The sequence below is a fragment of the Dreissena polymorpha genome, unplaced genomic scaffold (assembly GCF_020536995.1).
Source record: "Dreissena polymorpha isolate Duluth1 unplaced genomic scaffold, UMN_Dpol_1.0 chrUn003, whole genome shotgun sequence".
NCBI lineage: Eukaryota > Metazoa > Mollusca > Bivalvia > Myida > Dreissenidae > Dreissena > Dreissena polymorpha.
The window spans coordinates 147084-169766 of NW_026273317.1; the positions used below are offsets into that span (position 1 = coordinate 147084).

The following is a 22683-nucleotide window of genomic DNA, read 5'->3' on the forward strand; positions in this document are numbered from 1 at the left end:
GATCGCGTCTTAATTTCTCTCAATAATCACGTATAAGTTCTCTACGTTCTCTTATTATTCAGTTCGCTCAGAGGTCGCGTATAAGTTTTCTTTGTTCTCTCAGTGTTAAGTTATCTCAGTGATCGCATATAAGTTCTCTAAGTTCTCTCAGTTTTTAGTTCTCTCAATGATTGCGTCTTAAGTTCTCTCAGTAATTGCCTATAAGTTCTTTAAGTTCACTTAGTGTTAAGTTTTCTCATTGACCGCATGTTAATTTCTCTCTGTGATTGCATGTTATGTTCTCTCAGTGATCGCGTCGTAATTTCTCTCAGTAATCACATTTAGGCGTCTTTGTTCTCTCATTGTTAAGTTATGTCAGTGATCGCGTCGTAATTTTCTCAGTGACCGCGTATAAGTTCTCTTTGTTCTCTCAGAATAAGTTCTCTCAATGATCGCATCGTTAGTTCTCTCAGTGGTCGCGTCTTATTTTCTCTCAGTAATCGTGTATAAGTTCTTTATATTCTCTCAGTGTTTAGTTCTCTCAGTGAACGCGTCCTATGTTTTCTCAGTTATCGCGAATAAGTGCTTTATGTTATCTCAGTATTAAGTTCGCTCAGTGATCGCGTCTAAATTTCTCTCAGTGATCCCATATATGACTTCTTTGTTATCTTAGTATTTAATTCTCTCAGTGATCGTGTCTTAAGATCTCTCAATTATCGCGTATAAATGCTCTTAGCTCTCTCAGTTTTAAGTTTTCTGAATGTGGCATCTTAATTCCTTTTAGTGATTGCGTCTTATTTTCTCTCAGTAATCACAAATAAGTTCTCTCTGTTCTGTCAGTGTTAAGTTCTCTCAGTGATCGCGTGTTAATTTCTCTCAATGATCACGTCTTAAGTTTTCTCAGTGATCACGTATAAGTTCTTCAAGTTATCTCAGTGTTAAGTTCTCTCATTGACCGCATGTTACTTTCTCTCTGTGATTGCGTGTAAAGTTCTCTCAGTGATCGCATCTTAATTTCTGTCAGTAATCACGTATAGGTTCTCTATGTTCTCTTCATTGTTAAGTTCTCTCAGTGATCGCGTCTAAATATCTCTCAGTGACCGCGTAAACGTTCTCGTTGTTCTCTAATTGTTAAGATCTCTTAAATGATCGCGTCTTAATTTTTGCAGTGATCGCGTCTTATTTTCTCTCAGTAATCACGTATAAGTTCTCTATGTTCTTTCATTGTTAAGTTCTCTCAGTGATCGCATCCAAATTTCTCTCAGTGATCGCGTTTATATGTCTCAGTGTTAAGTTCTCTCTGTGATCGCTCATAAGTACTCTAAATTCTCTCGGTGTTAAGTTCTCTCAATGATCGCATCTTAATTTCTCTCAGTTATTATGTATAAGTTCTGTAAGTTCTCTCAATGGTGGCGTTTTAATTTCTCAAAGTGATTGCGTCTTATTTTTTCTCAGTAATCGCGTATAAGTTCTTTATGTTCTTTTAGTGTTAAGTTCTATCAGTGATCCTGTGTTAAGTTTTCTCAATAATCACCTCTTAAGTTCTCTAGGGGATCACACTTAGGTTCTCTTAGTTTTAAGTTCTCTCATTGTATGTAGTAGTCAGTTGTGTGTAGTAGTCAGTGTTGTCTGTAGTAGTCAGTGTTGTCTGTAGTAGTCATTGTTGTCTGTAGTGGTCAGTTGTGTGTAGTAGTCAGGTGTATGTAATAGTCAGATGTGTGTAGTAGTCAGTGTTGTATGTAATAGTCAGTTGTGTGTAGTAGTCAGTGTTGTATGTAATAGTCAGTTGTATGTAGTAGTCAGTAGTGTGTAGTAGTCAGTGTTGTTATGCTCCCTCAAATTTTTTTTTGGGAGGAGCAAATAGTCGCCGCTTCGTCTGTCCGTGTTTCCGTGTGTCTGTCCGTCCGTCCGTGCACAATTTTTTTCGGGGCTATTTCTCAGCAACTAAGGACCGGAATTCAATAAAACTTTATGGGAAGCTTCACTACCAATAGGAGATATGCATATTATCAGCGGGTTCTGGTCGGATGATTTTTCACAGAGTTATGGCCCTTTGAAATTTTCCATTAACTGTACATATAGTGCAATTCTTGTCCGGGCTTTTTCTCAGCAACTAATGACCGGAATTCAATGAAACTTTATGGGAAGCTTCACTACCAAAAGGAGATACGAATATTATCAGCGGGTTCTGGTTGGATGATTTTTCACAGAGTTATGGCCCTTTGAAATTTTCCATTGTACATATAGTGCAATTTTTCTCTGGGCTATTTCTCAGCAACTAATGACCGGAATTCAATGAAACTTTATGGGAAGCTTCACTACCAAGAGGAGATGCGCATATTATCAGCGGGTTCTCGTCGGATGATTTTTTACAGAGTTATGGCCCTTTGAAATTTTCCATTAACTGTACATATAGTGCAATTCTTGTCAGGGCTATTTCTCAGCAACTAATGACCGGAATTCAATGAAACTTTATGGGAAGCTTCATTACCAAGAGGAGATGTGCATATTATCAGCGGGCTCTGGTCGGATGATTTTTCACAGAGTTATGGCCCTTTGAAATTTTCCATTGTACATATAGTGCAATTCTTGTCCGGGCTATTTCTCAGCAACTAATGACCGGAATTCAATGAAACTTTATGGGAAGCTTCACTACCACCAGGAGATGTGCATATTATCAGCCGGTTCTCGTCGGATGATTTTTCACAGAGTTATCGCCCTTTGCAATTTTCTCTAAACTGTACATATAGTGCAATTCTTGTCCGGGCTATTTCTCCCCAACTACTGAATGGAAGTCAATGAAGCTTTATGGGAAGCTTAACTGCCTTAAGGAGATGCGCATGTTATTTGTGGGTTCTGGTTAGATGATTTATTTAGAGAGTTATGGCCCTTTGAAATTTTTAAGTTGCTAAACCATCCATCGTATTATTTTGTCCAAAGTTATGCCCCTCAAGACGTTTCCATTTCTCTGAATATATAGTGCAATATTGTGACAAAATAAACCTTTGGGGAGCATCACCCGTCTCCGACGGTTTCTTGTATGTAGTAGTCAGTATTGTATGTAATAGTCATTTGTGTGTAGTAGTCAGTGTTGTGTGTAGTAGTCAGTTGTGTGTAATAGTCAGTTGTATGTAGTAGTCAATGTTGTATGCAGTAGTCAGTTGTGTGTAGAAGTCAGTTCATTGTAGTTGTCAGTTGTGTGTAGTAGTCAGTGTTGTATGTAGTAGTCAGTTGTATGTAGTAGTCAATGTTGTATGTAGACGTCAGTTGTGTGTAGAAGTCAGTTCATTGTAGTTGTCAGTTGTGTGTAGTAGTCAGTATTGTATGTAATAGTCAGTTGTGTGTAGTAGTCAGTGTTGTATGTAATAGTCAGTTATATGTAGTAATCAGTAGTGTGTAGTTGTCAGTGTTGTATGTAGTAGTCAGTGTTGTATGTAATAGTCAGTTGTGTGCAGTAGTCAGTGTTGTGTGTAGTAGTCAGTTGTGTGTAATAGTCAGTTGTATGTAGTAGTCAGTGTTGTATGCAGTAGTCAGTTGTGTGTAGAAGTCAGTTCATTGTAGTTGTCAGTTGTGTGTAGTAGTCAGTGTTGTATGTAATAGTCAGTTGTATGTAGTAGTCATTGTTGTATGTAGTAGTCAGTTGTGTATTGTAGTCCGTTGTGTGTAGTGGTCAGTTGTTTGTAGTAGTCAGTTGTATGCAGTAGTCGGCGTTGTATGTAACATTCGATGTTGTATGTAGTTGTCAGTTGTATGTAGTAGTCAGTGTTGTATGTAGTTAGTTTTTTGTAGTAGTCAGTTGTATGGAGTAGTCAGTTGTATGTAGTAGTCGGTGTTTATGTAGTAGTCAGTATTTCTGTAGTAGTCAGTGCTTTTGGTAGTTGTCAGTGTTGTATGTAGTTGTAAGTTGTATGTAGTAGTCAGTGTTTTATGTAGTAGTCAGTTGTTTGCAGTAGTCAGTTGTTTGCAGTAGTCAGTTGTGTGTATCAGTCAGTTGTAAGTAATAGTCAGTTGTATGCAGTAGTCAGTTGTATGCAGTAGTCAGTTGTGTGTAGAAGTCAGTTGTATGCAGTAGTCAGTTGTATGCAGTAGTAAGTTGTATGTAGTAGTCACTTGAATGTAGTAGTCATGTGTTTGTATTTGTCAATATTGTATGTAGTAGTAAGTTGCTTGTAGTAGTCGGTGTTGTATGTAGCAGTCGGTGTTGTATGTAGCAGTCAGTTGTATGTAGTGAGCAGTTGTTTGTAGTAGTCAGTTCATTGTAGTAGTCAGCTGTGTGTAGTAGTCAGTGTTGTATGTAGTAGTCAGTTGTTTTCAGTAGTCAGTGTTGTATGTAGTAGTCAGTTGTATGAAGTAATCAGTTGTATGTAGTAGTCAGTTGTAAGTAGAAGTCAGTTGTATGTAATAGTCACGTGTATGTAGTAGTCATGTGTTTGTATTTGTCAGTATTGTATGTAGTAGTCAGTTGATTGTAGTAGTCAGTGTTGTATGCAGTGGTCAGTTGTGTGTATTAGTCAGTTGTGTGTAGTAGTCAGTTGTTAATAGTAGTCAGCTGTGCATAGTATGTAGTAGTAATGTGTTTGTATTTGTCAATGTTGTATGTAGTAGTCAGTTGCTTTTAGCAGTCGGTGTTCTATGTAGCAGTCAGATGTATGTCGTAGGCAGTTGTTTGTAGTAGTCAGTCCATTGTAATAGTCAGCTGTGTGTAGTAGTCAGTGTTGTATGTAGTAGTCACTTGTTTTATGTAGTCAGTGAAGTATGTAGTAGTCAGTTGTATGCAGTAGTCAGTTGTGTGCAGTAGTCAGTTGTAAGTAGAAGTCAGTTGTATGTAGTAGTCACGTGTATGTAGTAGTCATGTGTTTGTATTTGTCAGTATTGTACGTAGTGGTCAGTTGTATGCAGTAGTCAGTTGAATGTAGTAGTCACGTGTTTGTAGTAGTCATGTGTTTGTATTTGTCAGTATTGTATGTAGTAGTTAGTTGATTGTAGTAGTCAGTGTTGTATGCAGTAGTTAGTTGTTTGCAGTAGTCCGTTGTGTGTAGTTGTAAGTTGTAAGTAGTATTCAGTTGTATGCAGTAGTCAGTTGTATGCAGTAGTCAGTTGTATGCAGTAGTCAGTTGTATGCAGTAGTCAGTTGTATGCAGTAGTCAGTTGAATGTAGTATATACTTGTATATAGTTGTCGTGTGTTTGTATTTGTCAGTGTTGTACGTAGTAGTCAGTTGATGGTAGCAGTCGGTGTTGTGTGTAGTACTAGTAGTCAGTTGTTTGCAGAAGTCAGTTGTGTGTAGTAGTAAGTGTTGTATAAAGTAGTTAGTTGTTTTAAGTAGTCATTGGTGTATGTAGTAGTCAGTTGTATGCAGTAGTCAGTTGTATGCAGTAGTCAGTTGTATGCAGTAGTCAGTTGTATGCAGTAGTCAGTTGTATGCAGTAGTCAGTTGTATGTAGAAGTCAGTTGCATGCAGTAGTCAGTTGTATGCAGTAGTCAGTTGTATGCAGTAGTCAGTTGTTTGTAGTAGTCAGTTGTATGCAGTAGTCAGTTGTATGCAGTAGTCAGTTGTTATAGTAGTCAGTGTTGTATGTAGAAGGCAGTTGTGTGTAGTTGTCAGTTGTATGTAGTAGTCAGTTGTGTGTAGTTGTCAGTGCTGTATAAAGTGGACAGTTGTATGTAGTAGTCATTGTTTTATTTAGTTGTCAGTTGTGTGTACTAGTCAGTTGTTTGTAGTAGTCAGTTGTATGTAGTCGCCTGTTGTTTGTAGTGGTCAGTTGTATGTAGTCGTCAGTTGTATGAAGTAATCAGTAGTATATGGTCGTCAGTTGTATGAAGTAGTTAGTTGTATGTATTAGTCACTTGCTTGTTGTAGTCAGTTGTGTGTAGTAGTCAATTTTGTGTAGTAGTCAGTTGTGTGTAGTAGTCTGTTGTTTGTAGTAGTCAGTGTTTATGTAGTATTCAGTGTTTTTGGTAGTTGTTAGTTGTATGTAGTAGTCAGTAGTAGTAGTCATTTGTTTGTAGTAGTCAGTGTGTATGTAGTAGTCATTTGTGTGTAGTAGTCAGTTGTTTGTAGTAGTAAGCTGTGTATTGTAGTCAGTGTTGTATAAAGTAGTAAGTTGTTTTAAGTAGTCAATGTTGTAGGTAGTATTCAGTTGTTTGCAGTAGTCAGTTGTATGTAGTAGTCAGTTATAAGAAGTAGTCAGTTGTATGCAGTAGTCAGTTGTATATAGTAGTCAGTTGTATTAAGTAGTCAATTGTTTGCAATAGTCAGTTGTTTGCAGTAGTCAGTTGTATGCAGTAGTCAGTTGTATGCAGTAGTCAGTTGTTTGTAGTAGTCTGTTGTATGCAGTGGTCAGTTGTATGCAGTAGTTAGTTGTATATAGTAGTCAGTGTTGTATGTAGAAGGCAGTTGGGTGTAGTTGTCAGTTGTTCTTAGTAGTCAGTTGTGTGAACTATTCAGTTGTGTGTACTAGTCAGTTGTTTGTAGTAGTAAGTTGTATGTAGTCGTATGTTGTTTGTAGTGGTCAATTGTATGTAGTAGTCAGTTGTATGAAGTAATCAGTTGTATGTAGTCTTCAGTTGTATGAAGTAGTTAGTTGTATGTATTAGTCACTTGCGTGTTGTAGTCAGTTGTGTGTAGTAGTCAATTTTGTGTAGTAGTCAGTTGTGTGTAGTAGTCTGTTGTTTGTATTAGTCAGTGTTTATGTAGAAGTCAGTGTTTTTGGTAGTTGTAAGTTGTATGTTGTAGTCAGTGTTGTATGTTGAAGTCACTGTTGTATGTAGAAGTCAGTTGTGTGTTGTAGTCAGGTGTATGTAGTAGTCATTTGTTTGTAGTAGTCAGTGTGTATGTAGTAGTCATTTGTGTGTAGTAGTCAGTTGTTTGTAGTAGTCAGCTGTGAGTAGTAGTCAGTGTTGTATAAAGAAGTAAGTTGTTTTAAGTAGTCAGTGTTGTATGTAGTAGTCAGTTGTTTGCAGTAGTCAGTTGTAAGAAGTCGTCAGTTGTATGCAGTAGTCAGTTGTATGCAGTAGTCAGTTATATGTAGTAGTCAGTTGTATGTAGTTGTCAGTTGTATGCAGTAGTCAGTTGTATGTAGTAGTCAGTTGAATGTAGTAGTCACTTGTATGTAGTAGTCATGTGTTTGTATTTGTCATTGTTGTATGTAGTAGTCAGTTGATTGTAGTAGTCAGTGTTGTATGTAGTAGGCAGTGTTGTATGAAATAGTCAGTTGTATGTAGTAAGCAGTGTTGTATGTAGTAATCCGTTGTATGAAGTAGTCAGTGTTTCATGTAGAAGTCAGTTGTGTGTAGTAGTCAGTTGTTTGTAGTAGTCATTTGTTTGTATTTGACAGTGTTGTATGTAGTAGTCAGTTGCTTGTAGTAGTCAGTGTTGTATGCAGTAGGCAGTTGTGTGTAGAAGTCAGTTCATTGTAGTAGTCAGTGTTGTATGTAGTAGTCAGTGTTGTGTGTAGTAGTCAGTTGTGTGTAATAGTCAGTTGTATGTAGTAGTCAATGTTGTATGTAGACGTCAGTTGTGTGTAGAAGTCAGTTCATTGTAGTAGTCAGCTGTGTGTAGTAGTCAGTGTTGTATGTAGTAGTCAGTTGTTTTAAATATTCGGTGGTGTATGTAGTAGTCAGTTGTATGCAGTAGTCAGTTGTGTGTAGTAGTCAGTTGTAAGTAGAAGTCTGTTGTATGTAGTAGTCACTTGTATGTAGTAGTCATGTGTTTGTATTTGTCAGTATTGCTCGATTGGTCATTGTCGGCTCGGGTACTACTTACATGTACCCCGGGTACGGTAAATATACTTACATATACCCGGTCGACATTAGACTGTACCCGAGTTCTATTCCCGCCCACAATCCAATGTCGTAAAACGCGCGACCAATTACCTTAAAACGATATTGTTGATCTTAAACAAACTTCTTTTTTTTAACTTCATCAACATGCTTTTTGAGTATGAGTTTCGATAATATAGAGGCCATATAAATGTGAACATAATAAATATAAAAAAAGCCGACAACGACCGATTTAGCCTGAAAAATTCCAGGGTACATTTTAGTATATTTACCGATCCCGGGGTACATGTAAGTATACTTAATAGTACCCGGAGTACATGTTAGTAGAACCCGAGCCGACAATGACCAATCGAGCGTCAGTATTGTATGTAGTAGTCAGTTGATTGTAGAAGTCAGTGTTGAATGCAGTTGTCAGTTGTGTGTAGAAGTCAGTTCATCGTAGTAGTCATCTGTCTGCGGTAGTCATGTGTTTGTATTTGTCACTGATATATGTAGTGGTCAATTGTTTGTAGTGGTCAGCTGTGTTTAGTAGTCAGCGTTGTATGTAGTAGTCAGTTGTATGTAATAGTCAGTGTCGTATGTAGTAGTCAGTTGTATGTTGTAGCCATTTTTTGTAGTTGTCAGTGTTGAATGTGGTAGTCAGTGTTGTACGTAATATTCAGTTTTGTGTGTAGTAGTCAGTTGTTAATAGTAGTCAGCAGTGCATAGTAGTCAGTTGTTTTAAGTAGTCAGTGTTGTATGAAGTAGTCAGTTCTTTGCAGTAGTCAGTTGTGTGTAGTAGTCAGTGTAAGTAGTAGTCAGCTGTATGTAGTAGTCAGTTTTTATGTAGTAGTCATGTGTTTGTATTTGTCCGTGTTGTATGTAGTAGTCAGTTGTGTTATGTAGTCAGTGTTGTATGTAGTAGGCAGTTGTATGTAGTAGTCAGTGTTGTATGTAGTATTCAGTGTAGTATGTAGTAGTCAGTGTTGTACGAAGTATTCAGTGTTGTACGAAGTATTCAGTGTTGTGTGTAGTAGTCAGTTGTTTGTAGTAGTCAGCAGTGTGTAGTAGTCAGTTGTTTGTAGTAGTCAGTGTTGTATGTAGTAGTCAGTTGTTTTAAGTAGTCAGTGGTGTATGTAGTAGTCAGTTCTTTGCAGCAGTCAGTTGTGTGTAGTAGTCAGTTGTAAATAGTAGTCAGTTATAAGTAGTAGTCAGCTGTACGTAGTAGTCAGTTGTGTGTAGTAGTCAATTTTATGTAGTAGTCAGTTGTATGTAGTAGTCATGTGTTTGCATTTGTCAGTTTTGTATGTAGTAGTCAGTGTTGTATGTAGTAGTCAGTGTTTTTGGTAGTAGTCATTGTTGTATATAGTTGTCAGTGTTATATGTAATGGTCAGTGTTGTATGAAGCGGTCAGTGTTGTATGTAGTAGCCAGTTGTATGTAGTAGTCAGCTGTGTGTAATAGTCAGTTGTTTGGAGTAGTCAGCTGTGTGTAGTAGCCAGTGTTGTATGTAGTAATCAGTTGTTTAAGTTGTCAGATTTTTATGTAGTAGTCAGTTGTATGCAATAGACAGATGTGTGTAGTAGTCAGTTGCAAGTAGTCAGTTTTTTATGTAGTAGTCAGTTGCGTGTAGGAGTCAGTTTTGTGTGTAGTAGTCAGTTGTGTGTAGTAGTCAGTTTTGTGTGTATTAGTCAGTTGTGTGTAGTAGTCAGTTTTGTATGTAGTAGTCAGTTGTGTGTAGTAGTCAGTTTTGTGTATTAGTCAGTTGTGTGTAGTAGTCAGTTTTGTATGTAGTAGTCAGTTGTGTGTAGTAGTCAGTTTTGTGTAGTAGTCAGTTGTGTGTAGTAGTCAGTTTTGTATGTAGTAGTCAGTTGTGTGTAGTAGTCAGTGCTGTATATCGTCATCATCACAGCACGTTGCTAATACACAATGTGACTCCCACTGTTATTCGTTAGGTGAGCAATATGAACTGATAAATGTCGGGCCTGATTGCTTTCTTATAAAACAAATTGTGCGGTGTATATTTTCCTTTTTTAAACAACGATACTTACAATGACTTACTGCTAGAGATTGGCATTATTTTCTTTTTTAGGGTATTGTAGCGTATTCGTGCGATTAATAACGCCGTGCTTAATTTTGATGTTTTTAGTGAACGGGAAGATGTCGAGATCTATATGAGATATCGTCACGCTGACAAATATATTGTTATTCATTGAATTATAAGGTAATACATTATTTTACTCGTATAGAAAATACAGAACAGAACAGAATAGTTTGTTTGACTTAAGCATATATACAGCGCATCGTCATTAACATTCATATACAATAACAGCATGCGTTAAAATTAAATACAAAACATGCATCATTTCGAAGGAAGATCGATTTAAAAAGGAATGAAATACATTATGTTTAAGTGAGTGTCACATGGAAGAGGTTAATACTGAGTGACCACAAAATGTAAAAACGTTGTTTAATTTTTGCAACAAGTATTGCATTATTATACGCATTACATTATTATACGCTTATTGGCTTTATGAAAGATAGATAATGTAAACTACATATATCAGACATTATCTCGCATTTCAAAGCCTTTTAAACAGAACATGGCTAGTTTTTTTAGCACTTTTTTCTTTTAACTATTAAGTAGTTCGATTAACTTAAACATATTTGGGCGACATCTATAATACTTTGGAATTAATGTTTTCCTAACATCGGCATAGTAAGGACATGTAAGAACAAAGTGATATTCATCATCGATATCATTAAGGTTGCATAAAACACATTTACGTTGATCTCTAACAATGTTATGGTGTCTTCCCGTTTCAATAAATAATTTGTGAGATGACAAACGTAATTTAGCTATAATGTTCTATGTTTTTTATTTTCAACAATATCAAGATAAGCCGATCTTTCGAATGCTGGTTTAAATTCCTTATATAAAATAAATGAAATTTTATGCACACATAAAAGGTTTTATGAATCGAACTTAGTTCTAAGTTATGTAATAACGCGAGGCGCATGGGAATTGTGCCAATAGGTTGCTTAATTTTGCATAACTGGTCAGCCAGTCGGGCTGGGCAGCCAATCGGGCTCTGGGATCGGAGACACGTGACAGTTAGCGTCAACCGTCCTTTCGCAGACAGGGAAAGCGCTCTTCTCGCAGTCTTAGAGAAAGTTGCTTGGAAAATATCATATCTCCATGCCGCCTCCGCTATATATTTATATATACACATATATTTTTCTTTTCATTCATGTTGCCTTGTATGTGTGCTTTTTACTTAGGCCTTTAACATTGTCATGCAGATTTATGCAGTTATAATTCTGTTTATTTTGCCTATGAATTTGTCTTTCCTTCTCATGTATGATTGTATGTATGCCTTGTATTATGTACCTTCATGTATGTTTTTTGCGTTAAGATGTAATAAGGCGGTTTTTCTTGCTTGCCCAGCAGGGTAGAAGGAAAACTTAATTGTTTTTGTTAAAGTTTACGACATTCTGAAATAAATGTCCAATTCACTCAGATTGGTTGGTTTTCTTCGTCACTCCGTCCTAATCCCCTGGTGGTGAAAGTCACTATGTTAGTGAAAGGCGATTCATAATTGAACTAGATGATGTGACACTTATATTCCAGTTGGGAAGCGGACAACGACAACGAGCGAGGCATGGTATTGTAATGAGCATGGGGGGGGGGGGGGGGTTAGAGGGTTAGGGGTCGGGTTCGGGTTAGGGTAAGCCTTAACCCATACCTTTACCCTAACCCGACCCCTAATCCTAACCCTAACCTAATCATAACCCAGGGTTATCTCACCTATACCATGCCTCGCTCGTTGTAATTGTCATCTTCCCATTCCAGTTAGTGATATACATATATAGGCGTGCAAAACGTAACAGTGGGGGATTTTAGTATACATAAAAAATAATATTGTTAAGGGCGCTAAGCTAGTTAAAAATGATCACGATTAAATACTATGGATTAAATTAGAACGTTTTTCCAGAAAGATATTTATTTACTAATACCCTTTATTGCACTAGAAAATTACCTTTTCATCATATGGTCAATACAGATGCATTTTTCCAATTAGAAAACGATGTAATTTTCAAAACAAAGGAATAATATTAGCTGGTGGTGATTTTAGTGTGAGGGTAGGGCAGAAATCAGACTGTGCACGATGATCGATCTGTTTCTCAATCAGCAGATGAAGAAATCGATTTTTCAATTCTTCGGGTATCTAATTTCTCGGGTTCTAATGATAATCGAACTTAGGCAATTGGCGACAGATTTCTGGAGTTATGCAAAGCTCGTGATTTACGAATATGTAACGGTCTAATAGGGAGCGATGCGAGTGTTGGTAAATTCACATGTTTGACGAATACATTGTAATGGCGAAAGCCTGGATGATTATTTGTTAGGCAGATACAGTCATTTTGACTACATAAGGAATTTCTGCGTTCAAGATTTTACCGAATTCTCAAATCGCCACTAACATTTGATTTAAAAACCAATACAAAAATATATGTTCATGTGATAAACGCTGAAAGCCATTACGTTTAATGAGATAATAATTATAGTGTTTTAACGGATATAGCTACAGGAGTAAACCGCTTATACCGGGACCTATGTCAATGCAAAGAAAATAATCCATATACGGAAGAAATGGTCGACCGATTTACATTGTTTTTAAATAAATCTGGAATTAAATACAAAGGCTCAAAAACAGCATGAATTCTCACAGTTTTCAAACACAAGTAACACATGGTTTGATAATGAATGTAAACAAAAACGAAATCTATGTATTGAGAAGTTAAACAAGTACAACTTGTATAAAGTTAGTCATAGTAGACATGCGATGCTTATAGCGAAAAAAGATTAAACGTCTATCAGTGCAGACAATCTAAGCGTAATTTTAACAAGAAAAAATATTTTAAAATGAATGAAATGCGATTTTTTTATAAATAAATAATTTTGGATACTTTTTAAAAAGAAGTCATTTAATTACACGGGTGATAATATTGATATAGATGCCTCTTTGAATGTTATCTTCTTTAAATATAAGTGACGAAGAAGATGATACGCGTCAGACTACAATTAACATGAAGTCAGGGACATTTGAAGAGTTGGATAGTTGATTTACAAAGGAAGAAATTCGAAAGGCAATACCATTATTGGGAATAAATAAATCTCATTCAATTGATAACTGACATACGCACACGGATTCAAATCTAATTATAACACAGTGGATGCTATTTTTCTTCTGAAGGCTTTCATAGATAAACAACTAAGTAGTAAAAAGAAACTATACTGTTACATATGTTCAACTGAATTAAATAATGAATACCATGACATGATGGAACAAGATTTATAAATCAAATAACGAGTTTGCATTTCAATAAATTTCAACAACGTAACAAATGTATCTCAAAATATCAACAAAAACATTTTAATACGTGGCTTGGAACATTTGTACTAACAGTATCTAACTAATTCTCCTAATATTGTATACGTAAAGCGTATATCCAATGCGCTTTCGGTAATTCTATTGCGCTTTCGGTACCGATACCGAAAGCGCGAGCTTTCGGTAAATATAGTTACCCTTTAAATGATTAGTTTCATATATGTTTTTACCTTCACCTTAAATGATAAAAGTACACCTGAATGAAGTTTGTAATTGGTTTGCTGATAAATATATGAGATAAAGGACCGAAAATGATATTTCGCTAACGTATCGCATATGTGATTTATATGTCGTACAAACGTGTGCATGGAACACCAAATAGCGAACATTGATGAATTCTGTGCCATTCTTTCTTCTTGATTGATTCAATATGGTAGCTCCAGGAACATGAATCCGATTAATTTCAGCATAGATGTTTATGAAACGAAACCTCCTTGTTTTTGCAGTCGTTGGCAGTGGGTTTTGGATTGGGCTTTTAATTTCATAGATATAACTAAGGATTCTGTTTTAAATGGATTGATAGTAACCAACAACTTATCAGCCCAGAATGTTTGTTTGCAAGATCAGAGTTTAGATGATAAGCTGCATCAACCGGGTTTTCGAAGATTATATATATTGTCTACACACAGGCGATTTGGATGGTGAATATCACGTACAATTTTATTTATAAATAATATAAAGAAAAAGGAGGGAATTTAAGATAGACCCCTGTGAGACAATAGCATTTATGGTTAATGGGTCAGATTGGAAGCCGGATATAACAAAACCCTGGCTCCTCTCATGTAGGTAGTCTTGTACCAAGATTTTCCGAGATACAATTTAGTTGGAGCTTGTGAATAAGTACTTCGTGCCATACTCTATCAATGTCTTAGAAATTTTGCAAAATACCTTCGTCAAGGGCTTAAAAAATCAGTGATATACCGAGACTAATTGGTTGGCAGTGGAATATTTTGGTATATAGCCTGATTGGAAAGGGGTTATACAGTCGGTATCCCTTAAATAGTTAAATATATATTTGCGAAGAATTATTTCTAGACATTTACGTAAAACGCTAAACAGGGAAATTGGTTTTAAGTTTTCAACATCTTGAGGATCAAATTTGTTTGTGAATTGCAGAAACAATTGGTTGTCATCAGCTTTTTTAAAAAACTAAACCATGGTTCAGTAAAGACTATAATATCAACATTAAATTTAAGGCCACCATATAGAATATCTTTTTTGGTGAGGGTGCTCCGAACACTGTAATGGACAATTTTTAGATTTTAGATTATGTTCAAATTCATCAGTTATGGAAGATGAAAAAGATGTACCCAGAGATGAGAAAGACATATCAAAAGACCTGACCAGATTTCGATGGACATCGCCTCCTCTAAGAAAAATAATTGCCAGCCAGCAAACTATTTCGAACATATTCAATTGTTGAGCCTTTTAATTTTCATAGTTAGGGAGAAGAACAAACCTATCCTCATCCTTTGCACACCTTTGTCAGTGTACATAATGAAATGCCCGACTGAAATCGATAATTGGACGAGGAAAAGCTATCGTGCCCCGCTCCGCAATAAGTGGAATATTGATTGGAGGAATATTGAGAAGGGAAGAATAACACAAACAAAAAGTAAGGTCATGTTACTGTTAATGATGTAAAGGATGTCAAACCTCATTTTATGAATTTATAAAGCTTGAAATATATTTGATTTAGCCATGGGTTTTTTTGTTTCGAACTTTCCAATCTACGACGTCTGCATATGCAAATCTAATTCTCAGACTCATTCAATATCATATAACATTTGCAAACACTGTTTTAAATATTCCTTTTTATTGCTTCATTTCCTTTGGGCTGTTACTTTCTTGATGAAACTCAGAATGACGAGCACTGTATACATGTAGCGATCGAATGGAAGCTGTACCTCTTTTCGAATTGTCTGCTAATACTAGTATATTAGGTTCTCTCTAATGATGATACGAACAGAACAGAACAGAACAGGCATTTTATTTAGACTTATACATAAGTACATCGTCTTAATACATACAGTATAAAATAAATATGTCACGTTTTCATTACATTAAAATTGAAAACAAATATATATATATATAAAATACACACATACACAAATACAAATGAAGAAAATGCATATAGTAAATTTTCTAAACATATTATGAAAGAAAGATTTGTAAGTGATACCGGTTATATGGTATTATTGATAAATAAATTGCGAATTACAAATGCTTCTTTTTATATATTTACACAACTTGACAAGTTCGTTTTTATCGGATGAAGTCAGTAATTGGTGATACTTAAACACAGATGGATTAACATATAAAGTCCTTTTAAGGTACTTTTGTCGTAAAACACTATAACATGGACAAATACAAACAAAGTGAAACTCATCTTCAATATCTCTACTATTGCAACAAACACAGTATCTTTCGTTGCGAGGAATATTATTACGGCCATACCGCCCATACGAAGAATGGGTTTTGACTGACGATCTAGGATCGAATGACGTCAAAGGTACGACAATCTCAACGCCAATATACATTTGGTATCTATTCCGGTTGCGTTGAATATGTAGTAATTTTTGTCTCTATTGAATATAAATGAAGATAAATTATATGTAATATTTCTTTATATCAGGTACATCAACATTAACGGTAAATCGAAACACACAATCAGTATCGTTTATATTTTCTATGTCAGCCTACATTTACCTAATATTTACTAACATAATAAATTCTAATTACACACGTATTTTCATTTATATAAATGTTTATTTAAATGACAAGAAATCACATACTAATCGCCTTTGGGTAGGAGGGATAGTTGGCTCTCGACAAACAATCGCTTGTTGGTAACGGATTCAGAATCTCACTCGTGAAAGATATTTGGAGTGATACTGGTATGTTCGAATCACTCGTGTCTGGTTCACCCTCACGTTCGTTACCATCAATGTCATCATGCAAAAGAGGCAGACGGCGATCTAATTCATGTTCCAACCCAAATGTATTTTGTGAATTTCTTATGAACGTTGTTTGTTCTGTGCTCTGAGGTAAGTTGGTTGCGATGTCTCCCGTCTGATGGGGTTGATAAGTGCTTATAAGGTTCTGGTCACAATTGGAATCTAAAAAACAACAATGTTGCCAATACAATTATATACAACATTATAATAATGTCACCCAAAAATATGAAGTGTCAAGGTTATTGAAATACTCAATTAAACTTATATAGTAATGGAATTCCGTCTATGTATGACTATTATATTTAAACGTGTTTGGATGAATTGTCTTTTTACGAGGGAATACATAGTTTGACTATTTCATTCTTAACCAACAACATGACTTACTGTTTGTTTCACAAATGTTGTTTTGTTTACACGTGTGTTGTAAATACATGTTTTTCTGACAACGTTTATATCCGAAGAATAGACCAATCAAATTGGCAATCAGTATTGTAATTGCAATCACCGTCATAATGACGACTGTCGGAACAGAACTTCCAGTTTCTGAAACTCAAAAAAAGTACTTAGATTTTGTTTCAATTGTTCCATACACAATAGCATGTCTTGAATTGTGCAGTGATTGCTATTTTGATGTGAAACAAAACACTTATTAAACAATGCATTTTTGAACGACTTTCATACGGTTCATTTGCAATATTGCAAAAGAGTTTTTCATCGCATGATACAAATATTGTTTTACATAGTCTTTAAATATAAATAAGAAAAAATAACCCGATTAAAAAATAGTTTTGCTTCTTACCTTCACAAATAGGTCTTGTACCAGTCCACACTGAGAAGTTATTGCATATATACTGATCGCCATCTAACAGGCTGTATCCTGTGTCACATGATGCCACTAACGTGGTATTAAACGATACGCGAGTGGTGTTGACGTGATAACGTACGTGTTCTGGAGGCGAAGGAGTATTGCAACCAGATACTAAAGAAGAAATGAATCTTAACAACTGTACAAGATAAGTATTGATGCAAAGCATCAAAAGGCGTCGGGAATTTCAGTGTAAAAGGCACTCAATGAAGTTACATGGAACGATTTTTTTTTCTACTGTAAATATTAATATATTGGCCGATTATTTTAAACAAAATATAAAAAGATACTGGTATAACCATTATCTATAATTTTGTGTAATAACTCCCAAATAACCATTATTTATGATGTTGTGTTGTAACCCCCAAAAAATTTTATAGTTCATTTTATTTACATTGGTTTCCTTTTTTACTGGCATCCGTGTGCAGTTTTCATTAATGGAACAGAACTGTGTATGTTTTAAAAAATCTGCTTCATCTTGTAAGCATAATTTCATATTTTTCTCAACTTCAAGGGGAGATGATTCTGAACCTATTCTTACGTTGCTCGTTTACGATAGGGGTTGAGTACTCATTGATATGAAAACACTGTAAAAGTTTGAAAAAACATTGAATGAAAACTGTAAATTGCATAAAGAAGCTGCATTTCACAATACTTTGAAATTCAGTAAAAGATCATAATAGATTTATTGCTCCGATATTCATCATTTTCAATAGGGTTCGAGTAATACTGATATAAAAACACTTAACAAGTTTGGAAAGATTCAGAAGAAAGTTGTGAAATCTTTTAAACAAGTGGAAATTGTTTATTTTGTTAAATTTAATAGAAACAAATTCTGGACTTATTGTCCCGATGTTTCTCATTTTAAATGATGTAAAAATGCTCAATGATATGAAGACACTGTAAGTTTGGAAGGAATCTGATGAAAAATGTTGACATAATCACCTAACCAAGCAGTTTTTCACTTTTATTTTTAAATTCAAAGAGACATAATTCTGGACTTATGGTCCGATATTGCTCACATAAAGTTTGGGTTGGGTCCTCATTGATAAAAGAAACCTGTGCAAGTTTGGGAACAATTGGATGAAAATTTTGGACTTCGAACAACGATTTCAAAATTTCTCAAATTCTAAGGAAGATAACTATGGACGTTATGGTCGGATAATGCTAAAGGGCCCATACCACCTGGATAGTAATATGTGTCGCGCTTCGCGCTCTATATGTAGTTCTTAAAAAAACTCCGAGGAGTGCTTGACTCTAGGGAAACGGGTTGCTGGGACACAGCTCCTCCTTGATAAGCGGCTGCTTCCTTTATCGCAACTCATTGTTACAATCAATAATACGTGCCGCGCTCTATATGTGGTAGGGATAGTACTTAGGGCCTATGATAGACAGCCATAAAATACATGGATAATAGATGTGTTGTTTGCATTTATTTGTTAATATAAAAACACGTTTATTTTTTATATGATATTTAAGTGATGTAAGAAATTTTAATTAACGTTGTCACCACGCGGCATCCATTAATTTTAATAAAAATGTCCAATTGTAGTAAAATGGATTTTAAAATGTCTACATAAAATAAAGCTTTATTATATTTATTAACCTGACTTAAAAAAATTGTCAGCCGCCGACTGTTCCGTTCGTGCCGGAACCCGGGATTGAACCGGGGGCCTTTAGATGATTGTTGCGTAAACAACTTCAGTCTAACGCTCTCCCAACTGAGCTATTCCGGCTGACATTATTTATGTACTGCTATTTGGTGAAGTTGTGTATAGCGATCGTTAATATATGTCTATTAATAAACTAATACATTGTACGTTTTCGTACCACTACGCCTTCCAATAAACTTGCTTGCGCGATAGGTCGTCAAATATCGTACTACATTGATTCTCCACTAAATAAGCAAATTAGAAAAAACAACAAAATAAATATATTTTGATTATGTTTTGTTTTTATACAAAACCAGAAAGTTTCGCGTATTTGCCCAGTCCCTGTGACCTTTCCCATGTGATCAGTTGTGGATCAGTTATTAATTAAAACAATTAGCTTTGCATTATTGGCAATAAATGTTGTAATAAATGTAATAGGCACAAATGCAGTACTTATTGACACTAATTTACACAAAAATCACCACTATGCAAGATATTCTTAAAACAAAAATATATACATTGATCCGTAAAATAACTTCTCCTCCCATAAGCGAAAAAAAAGCATAACATACTAGTCGCCGCTCTCCAGAGCGACGCCAATGATACCACCCGGAGTTGTTTTTTTAGAGTTACAGGCAAAAGCTGAAGTCAACATACAATGAATAGTTAATATGTTTACGTAAAATAAATAGTTATTCATTTCAGTTTATCAGTTTTTAATTTATAGGTAACGTATTTTCCAGAGTATCCATCTTATGCAATACTATGTACTATGCTACATTTTATTTAAAGCAAATGGCACCTTTAACAGCAAACTGTACTATATACCAGAAAAAAATAGGGTAAGCTATATTTTATGCAAACGATTATAAAAAAATACCACGAAGTTGCTCCATATCATGTCTGTGTTTCATATCTGAAATCAAAAAGCATGTCGTGCTTATCCAATTATTTTTTTTGTAATTCTTTCACTAAATTGATCACGCGTTGAAAGTATGTTCCAGTAAATTTAACACAAAGAATTTTCAGAGGGTCACGCACTTTCTTTAAATTCAACCTTCAACATGTTATTTTATTTCTTATCCATTCACATAATATAAATAATTTCTTATTCAAATCTCAACTATCATTTTTTTGCGACGATGACGTAATCACTGAAATTACGAGTTACATGTATACAAGTTTTGTCAACTTACGTTTACGCCACATGTATTTGCGACTAAATGGGGTGTTGTATTTGTGGTAACAATACTGACCGGGTAAGAAAGGATTAGTTTGCTATTTTATTAACATTTGCTTGTTTTTTTATTTATTAACAATAGAATTAAAGTACTCGGATGTTAATTGAAAGTTTTAGTCAATACTTCTTAAATCACATTTGGAAAGTCAAAACCGCTGCATGTAAACAATTGAATGTGCAGAAACTTATTCTAAGGCAGCATAGATAGATTAAACAGCCACAGCTTATTATCAAACAGTAAATATAAACACATTATCGGTCGCACTCGTGCGCACACTGCAATCGTTTTTGGAAAACCCTAAAGCGGATGTTATTGGTATATACCACCATTCTATCGCATTCTCAACTCTGTACATTCCCTAAAAAGTTTTATAATTTTGATTTCGGACTTTTTCAAAATATATTTAATCAATCACATGCACAGTTCGCACACTTCGTTGGAATTGTCAGGTAACTGCTTTTTTATATATTGAGAATGTGATTTAATGTATTGTAAACCCTTGATAAAAAAACACCTTATTCCTCAACACGAACATAAATGTTCGAGTAATACTTTTAAGGAGTATTAAAAAGTACTGAACTAAAGGTTTAAAACAAACTTGTGGATTTTGAAATTTGGATAAAATATAATTACCGTAACAATAGCTCGTGCAGTTGTACGTCATCATTCTGCTAAAACAATCAGTCCGTACATCTTCACAACGTCGACATCGTCTGTATACTACGTCACAGAATTGCGCTGATGTATCCCTAAAAATGCACTGTAGTTTGTTTCCCATGTTTGTACAAACATTCAAATAGGGTTATACAATAAATGAAAGTGTTGTTTCGGTGGCGTAGCCAGACCCAAACTTTAGCCTAGGCAGTATCATAGGTCATTCTAGGGAGGTCCGGGGGCATGCCCCCCTTAATTTTTTGTTAACCTAGAACGTCTCTGGTGCGTTTTAAAGGCCATTTAAACCACATTTTATACCTAAATTATCGGAATCGTGGACGCTACATATGACCGTTTAGTATCAATAAAGTTAACAAACAAATCTACTACAAGTTTATTGTCAATTTTTGATTCTGTTTAATACCATAGATTTTATTCTTTGACATAAATTTTCCTTTTTTTCCTTGTAATCTCAACATTGCTCTGCAAATTTTAGCTGAGGCAACAGCCTCGGCATGCCTCAGCGTGGCTACGACGCTGGGTTTAATGACGTTGCTGTTTCCTTTTGCCATTTTGCATAAATAACATTATTAACATGCTTTGATACATTTTAATGGAAAAATTGATTACATGTTAAGTACGCTGGAACACAATCAACATCGTATAAGTATACTCACACGTTACATACATCAGCGTAGCAACTGTATGGCACTGCATATAGATAGCGAAAACAGTATTCAAACACAATGATCGCGAAAATGACCAATTCTGTAACAAAGAGCAAGAATAAATAATATCATTATGTTATACATTTATTAAGCGCATCAGTGATTATTTTGGCAAGCAGCTTACAAACGTTTCAAAGTCCTGAGAGTATAATTCACACTATTTTAATTAAATAATGTACGTTGTGTTTCCAAAGCCATTAGATAATTATCCAGAAAGGTAAACATTTACCATTTACATGTGACACGTTATAATTCAGCACTTTCTTGTAGATCTGCGAAAGGTCTAAGTTCAAGTAAGGTAATAATATTATTGAGTGTTTGCGAAGGTTGCGTTCGAGGTGACTTAAAATGGATCGCTTAAACTCGAACATTAGAATGCGAATATATTGGACGCACGAATGCCCAATATTCTGGACATTTGAGGTGGGTTTGTTTCGTTTTAATTGGTTTCACCTGTGATTTCCCCAGGTATCATACCCAGTAATTATGCAGAAGCTTTGTCATCGAGCCGCTGTTCCAAAAAAAAATAAAAATAATAATACGCGTTAAAATTGCACAACAAAGTCAAATACACGAAGGAGCGAAAGCTCTCACGTCATTTGATGACTTTATGAGACATAAGTTGTTGATCTTGAGCAAAAAATCCAAAGAGATTTTGTTTACCTCTGTTTTAATTGCTCACTTGGTTTTATTTGATTGCGTTTTCAATGATCTGCAATAGGTATAGTTTAAACAAGATGCACTATCAAGTCGATTTTGTATTAAGGTTACGTTTGTAATGGACCGGAAATCTACGAACATATTCATTTTAACTCGGATAGTAAAAGAACAAATATGTTGGACGCAATGCTGTTATATACCCATGTGACGCCATTTAACGTTGTCGATGCAGTTAGTTCAGAAAAGAAATAGACTCCAAACCATAAGGTCATCTACCACATATTTATCTGATAAATACATGTAAACCGTATTGCTTTAAATGTCAATTAAGGAGCCAAGAAAAGTTGATATTCTTGGTATCTTTTTTAATTTATACGGCTTATTTATACTTAAGATTACGACATTTTTTTCTATATTTTACTACCACCTCATGTTCTTTAATTTCAATGAATTATGCCGTCATATAATAAATACTTTTTAATAGTAAAATTATAATAATTTAAAATGCATTTATACGTTTGGGAACATGAATATCTTATTTTTTTAACATTTTATAGTGAACACATTAAGTTTAATTATATTATGAATTTATTTTGTAAGATTTTAGAAATCGTTACCTGATTCATATGACCTCCTCATTCCAACTGTTATGCGCAACTGCTAAGGTATTTATTTAAAAACGAAACTGTACTTTTCGTAAAATGAGAATTCCCCTATAAATAGCATATTTTACT

General features: G+C 35.0%; 1 protein-coding gene and 1 non-coding gene across 3 annotated transcripts; both read right to left on the reverse strand.

The window, feature by feature from the left end:
* Positions 1–15301: 15301 nt before the first annotated feature.
* On the reverse strand, positions 15302–22608 carry LOC127863239 (uncharacterized). Of its 2 annotated transcripts, none has more exons than XM_052402625.1 (8): positions 22567–22608; positions 21239–21329; positions 20541–20656; positions 19547–19582; positions 16949–17128; positions 16534–16692; positions 15988–16311; positions 15302–15777 (listed from the first exon to the last, which is right to left on the reverse strand). In XM_052402625.1, exons 1-8 carry the CDS (start codon positions 22586–22588, stop codon positions 15740–15742), a joined length of 966 nt encoding a protein of 321 aa, XP_052258585.1. In that variant the 5' UTR covers positions 22589–22608; the 3' UTR covers positions 15302–15739. The 2 variants fall into 2 exon arrangements, with proteins under 2 accessions (XP_052258585.1, XP_052258584.1); XM_052402624.1 differs by having other exon boundaries at positions 16534–16698.
* On the reverse strand, positions 18661–18750 carry Trnaf-gaa (transfer RNA phenylalanine (anticodon GAA)). Its single transcript is given in 2 exon segments — positions 18661–18696; positions 18714–18750. It is a non-coding gene; the product is annotated as a tRNA-Phe (tRNA).
* Positions 22609–22683: the final 75 nt, after the last annotated feature.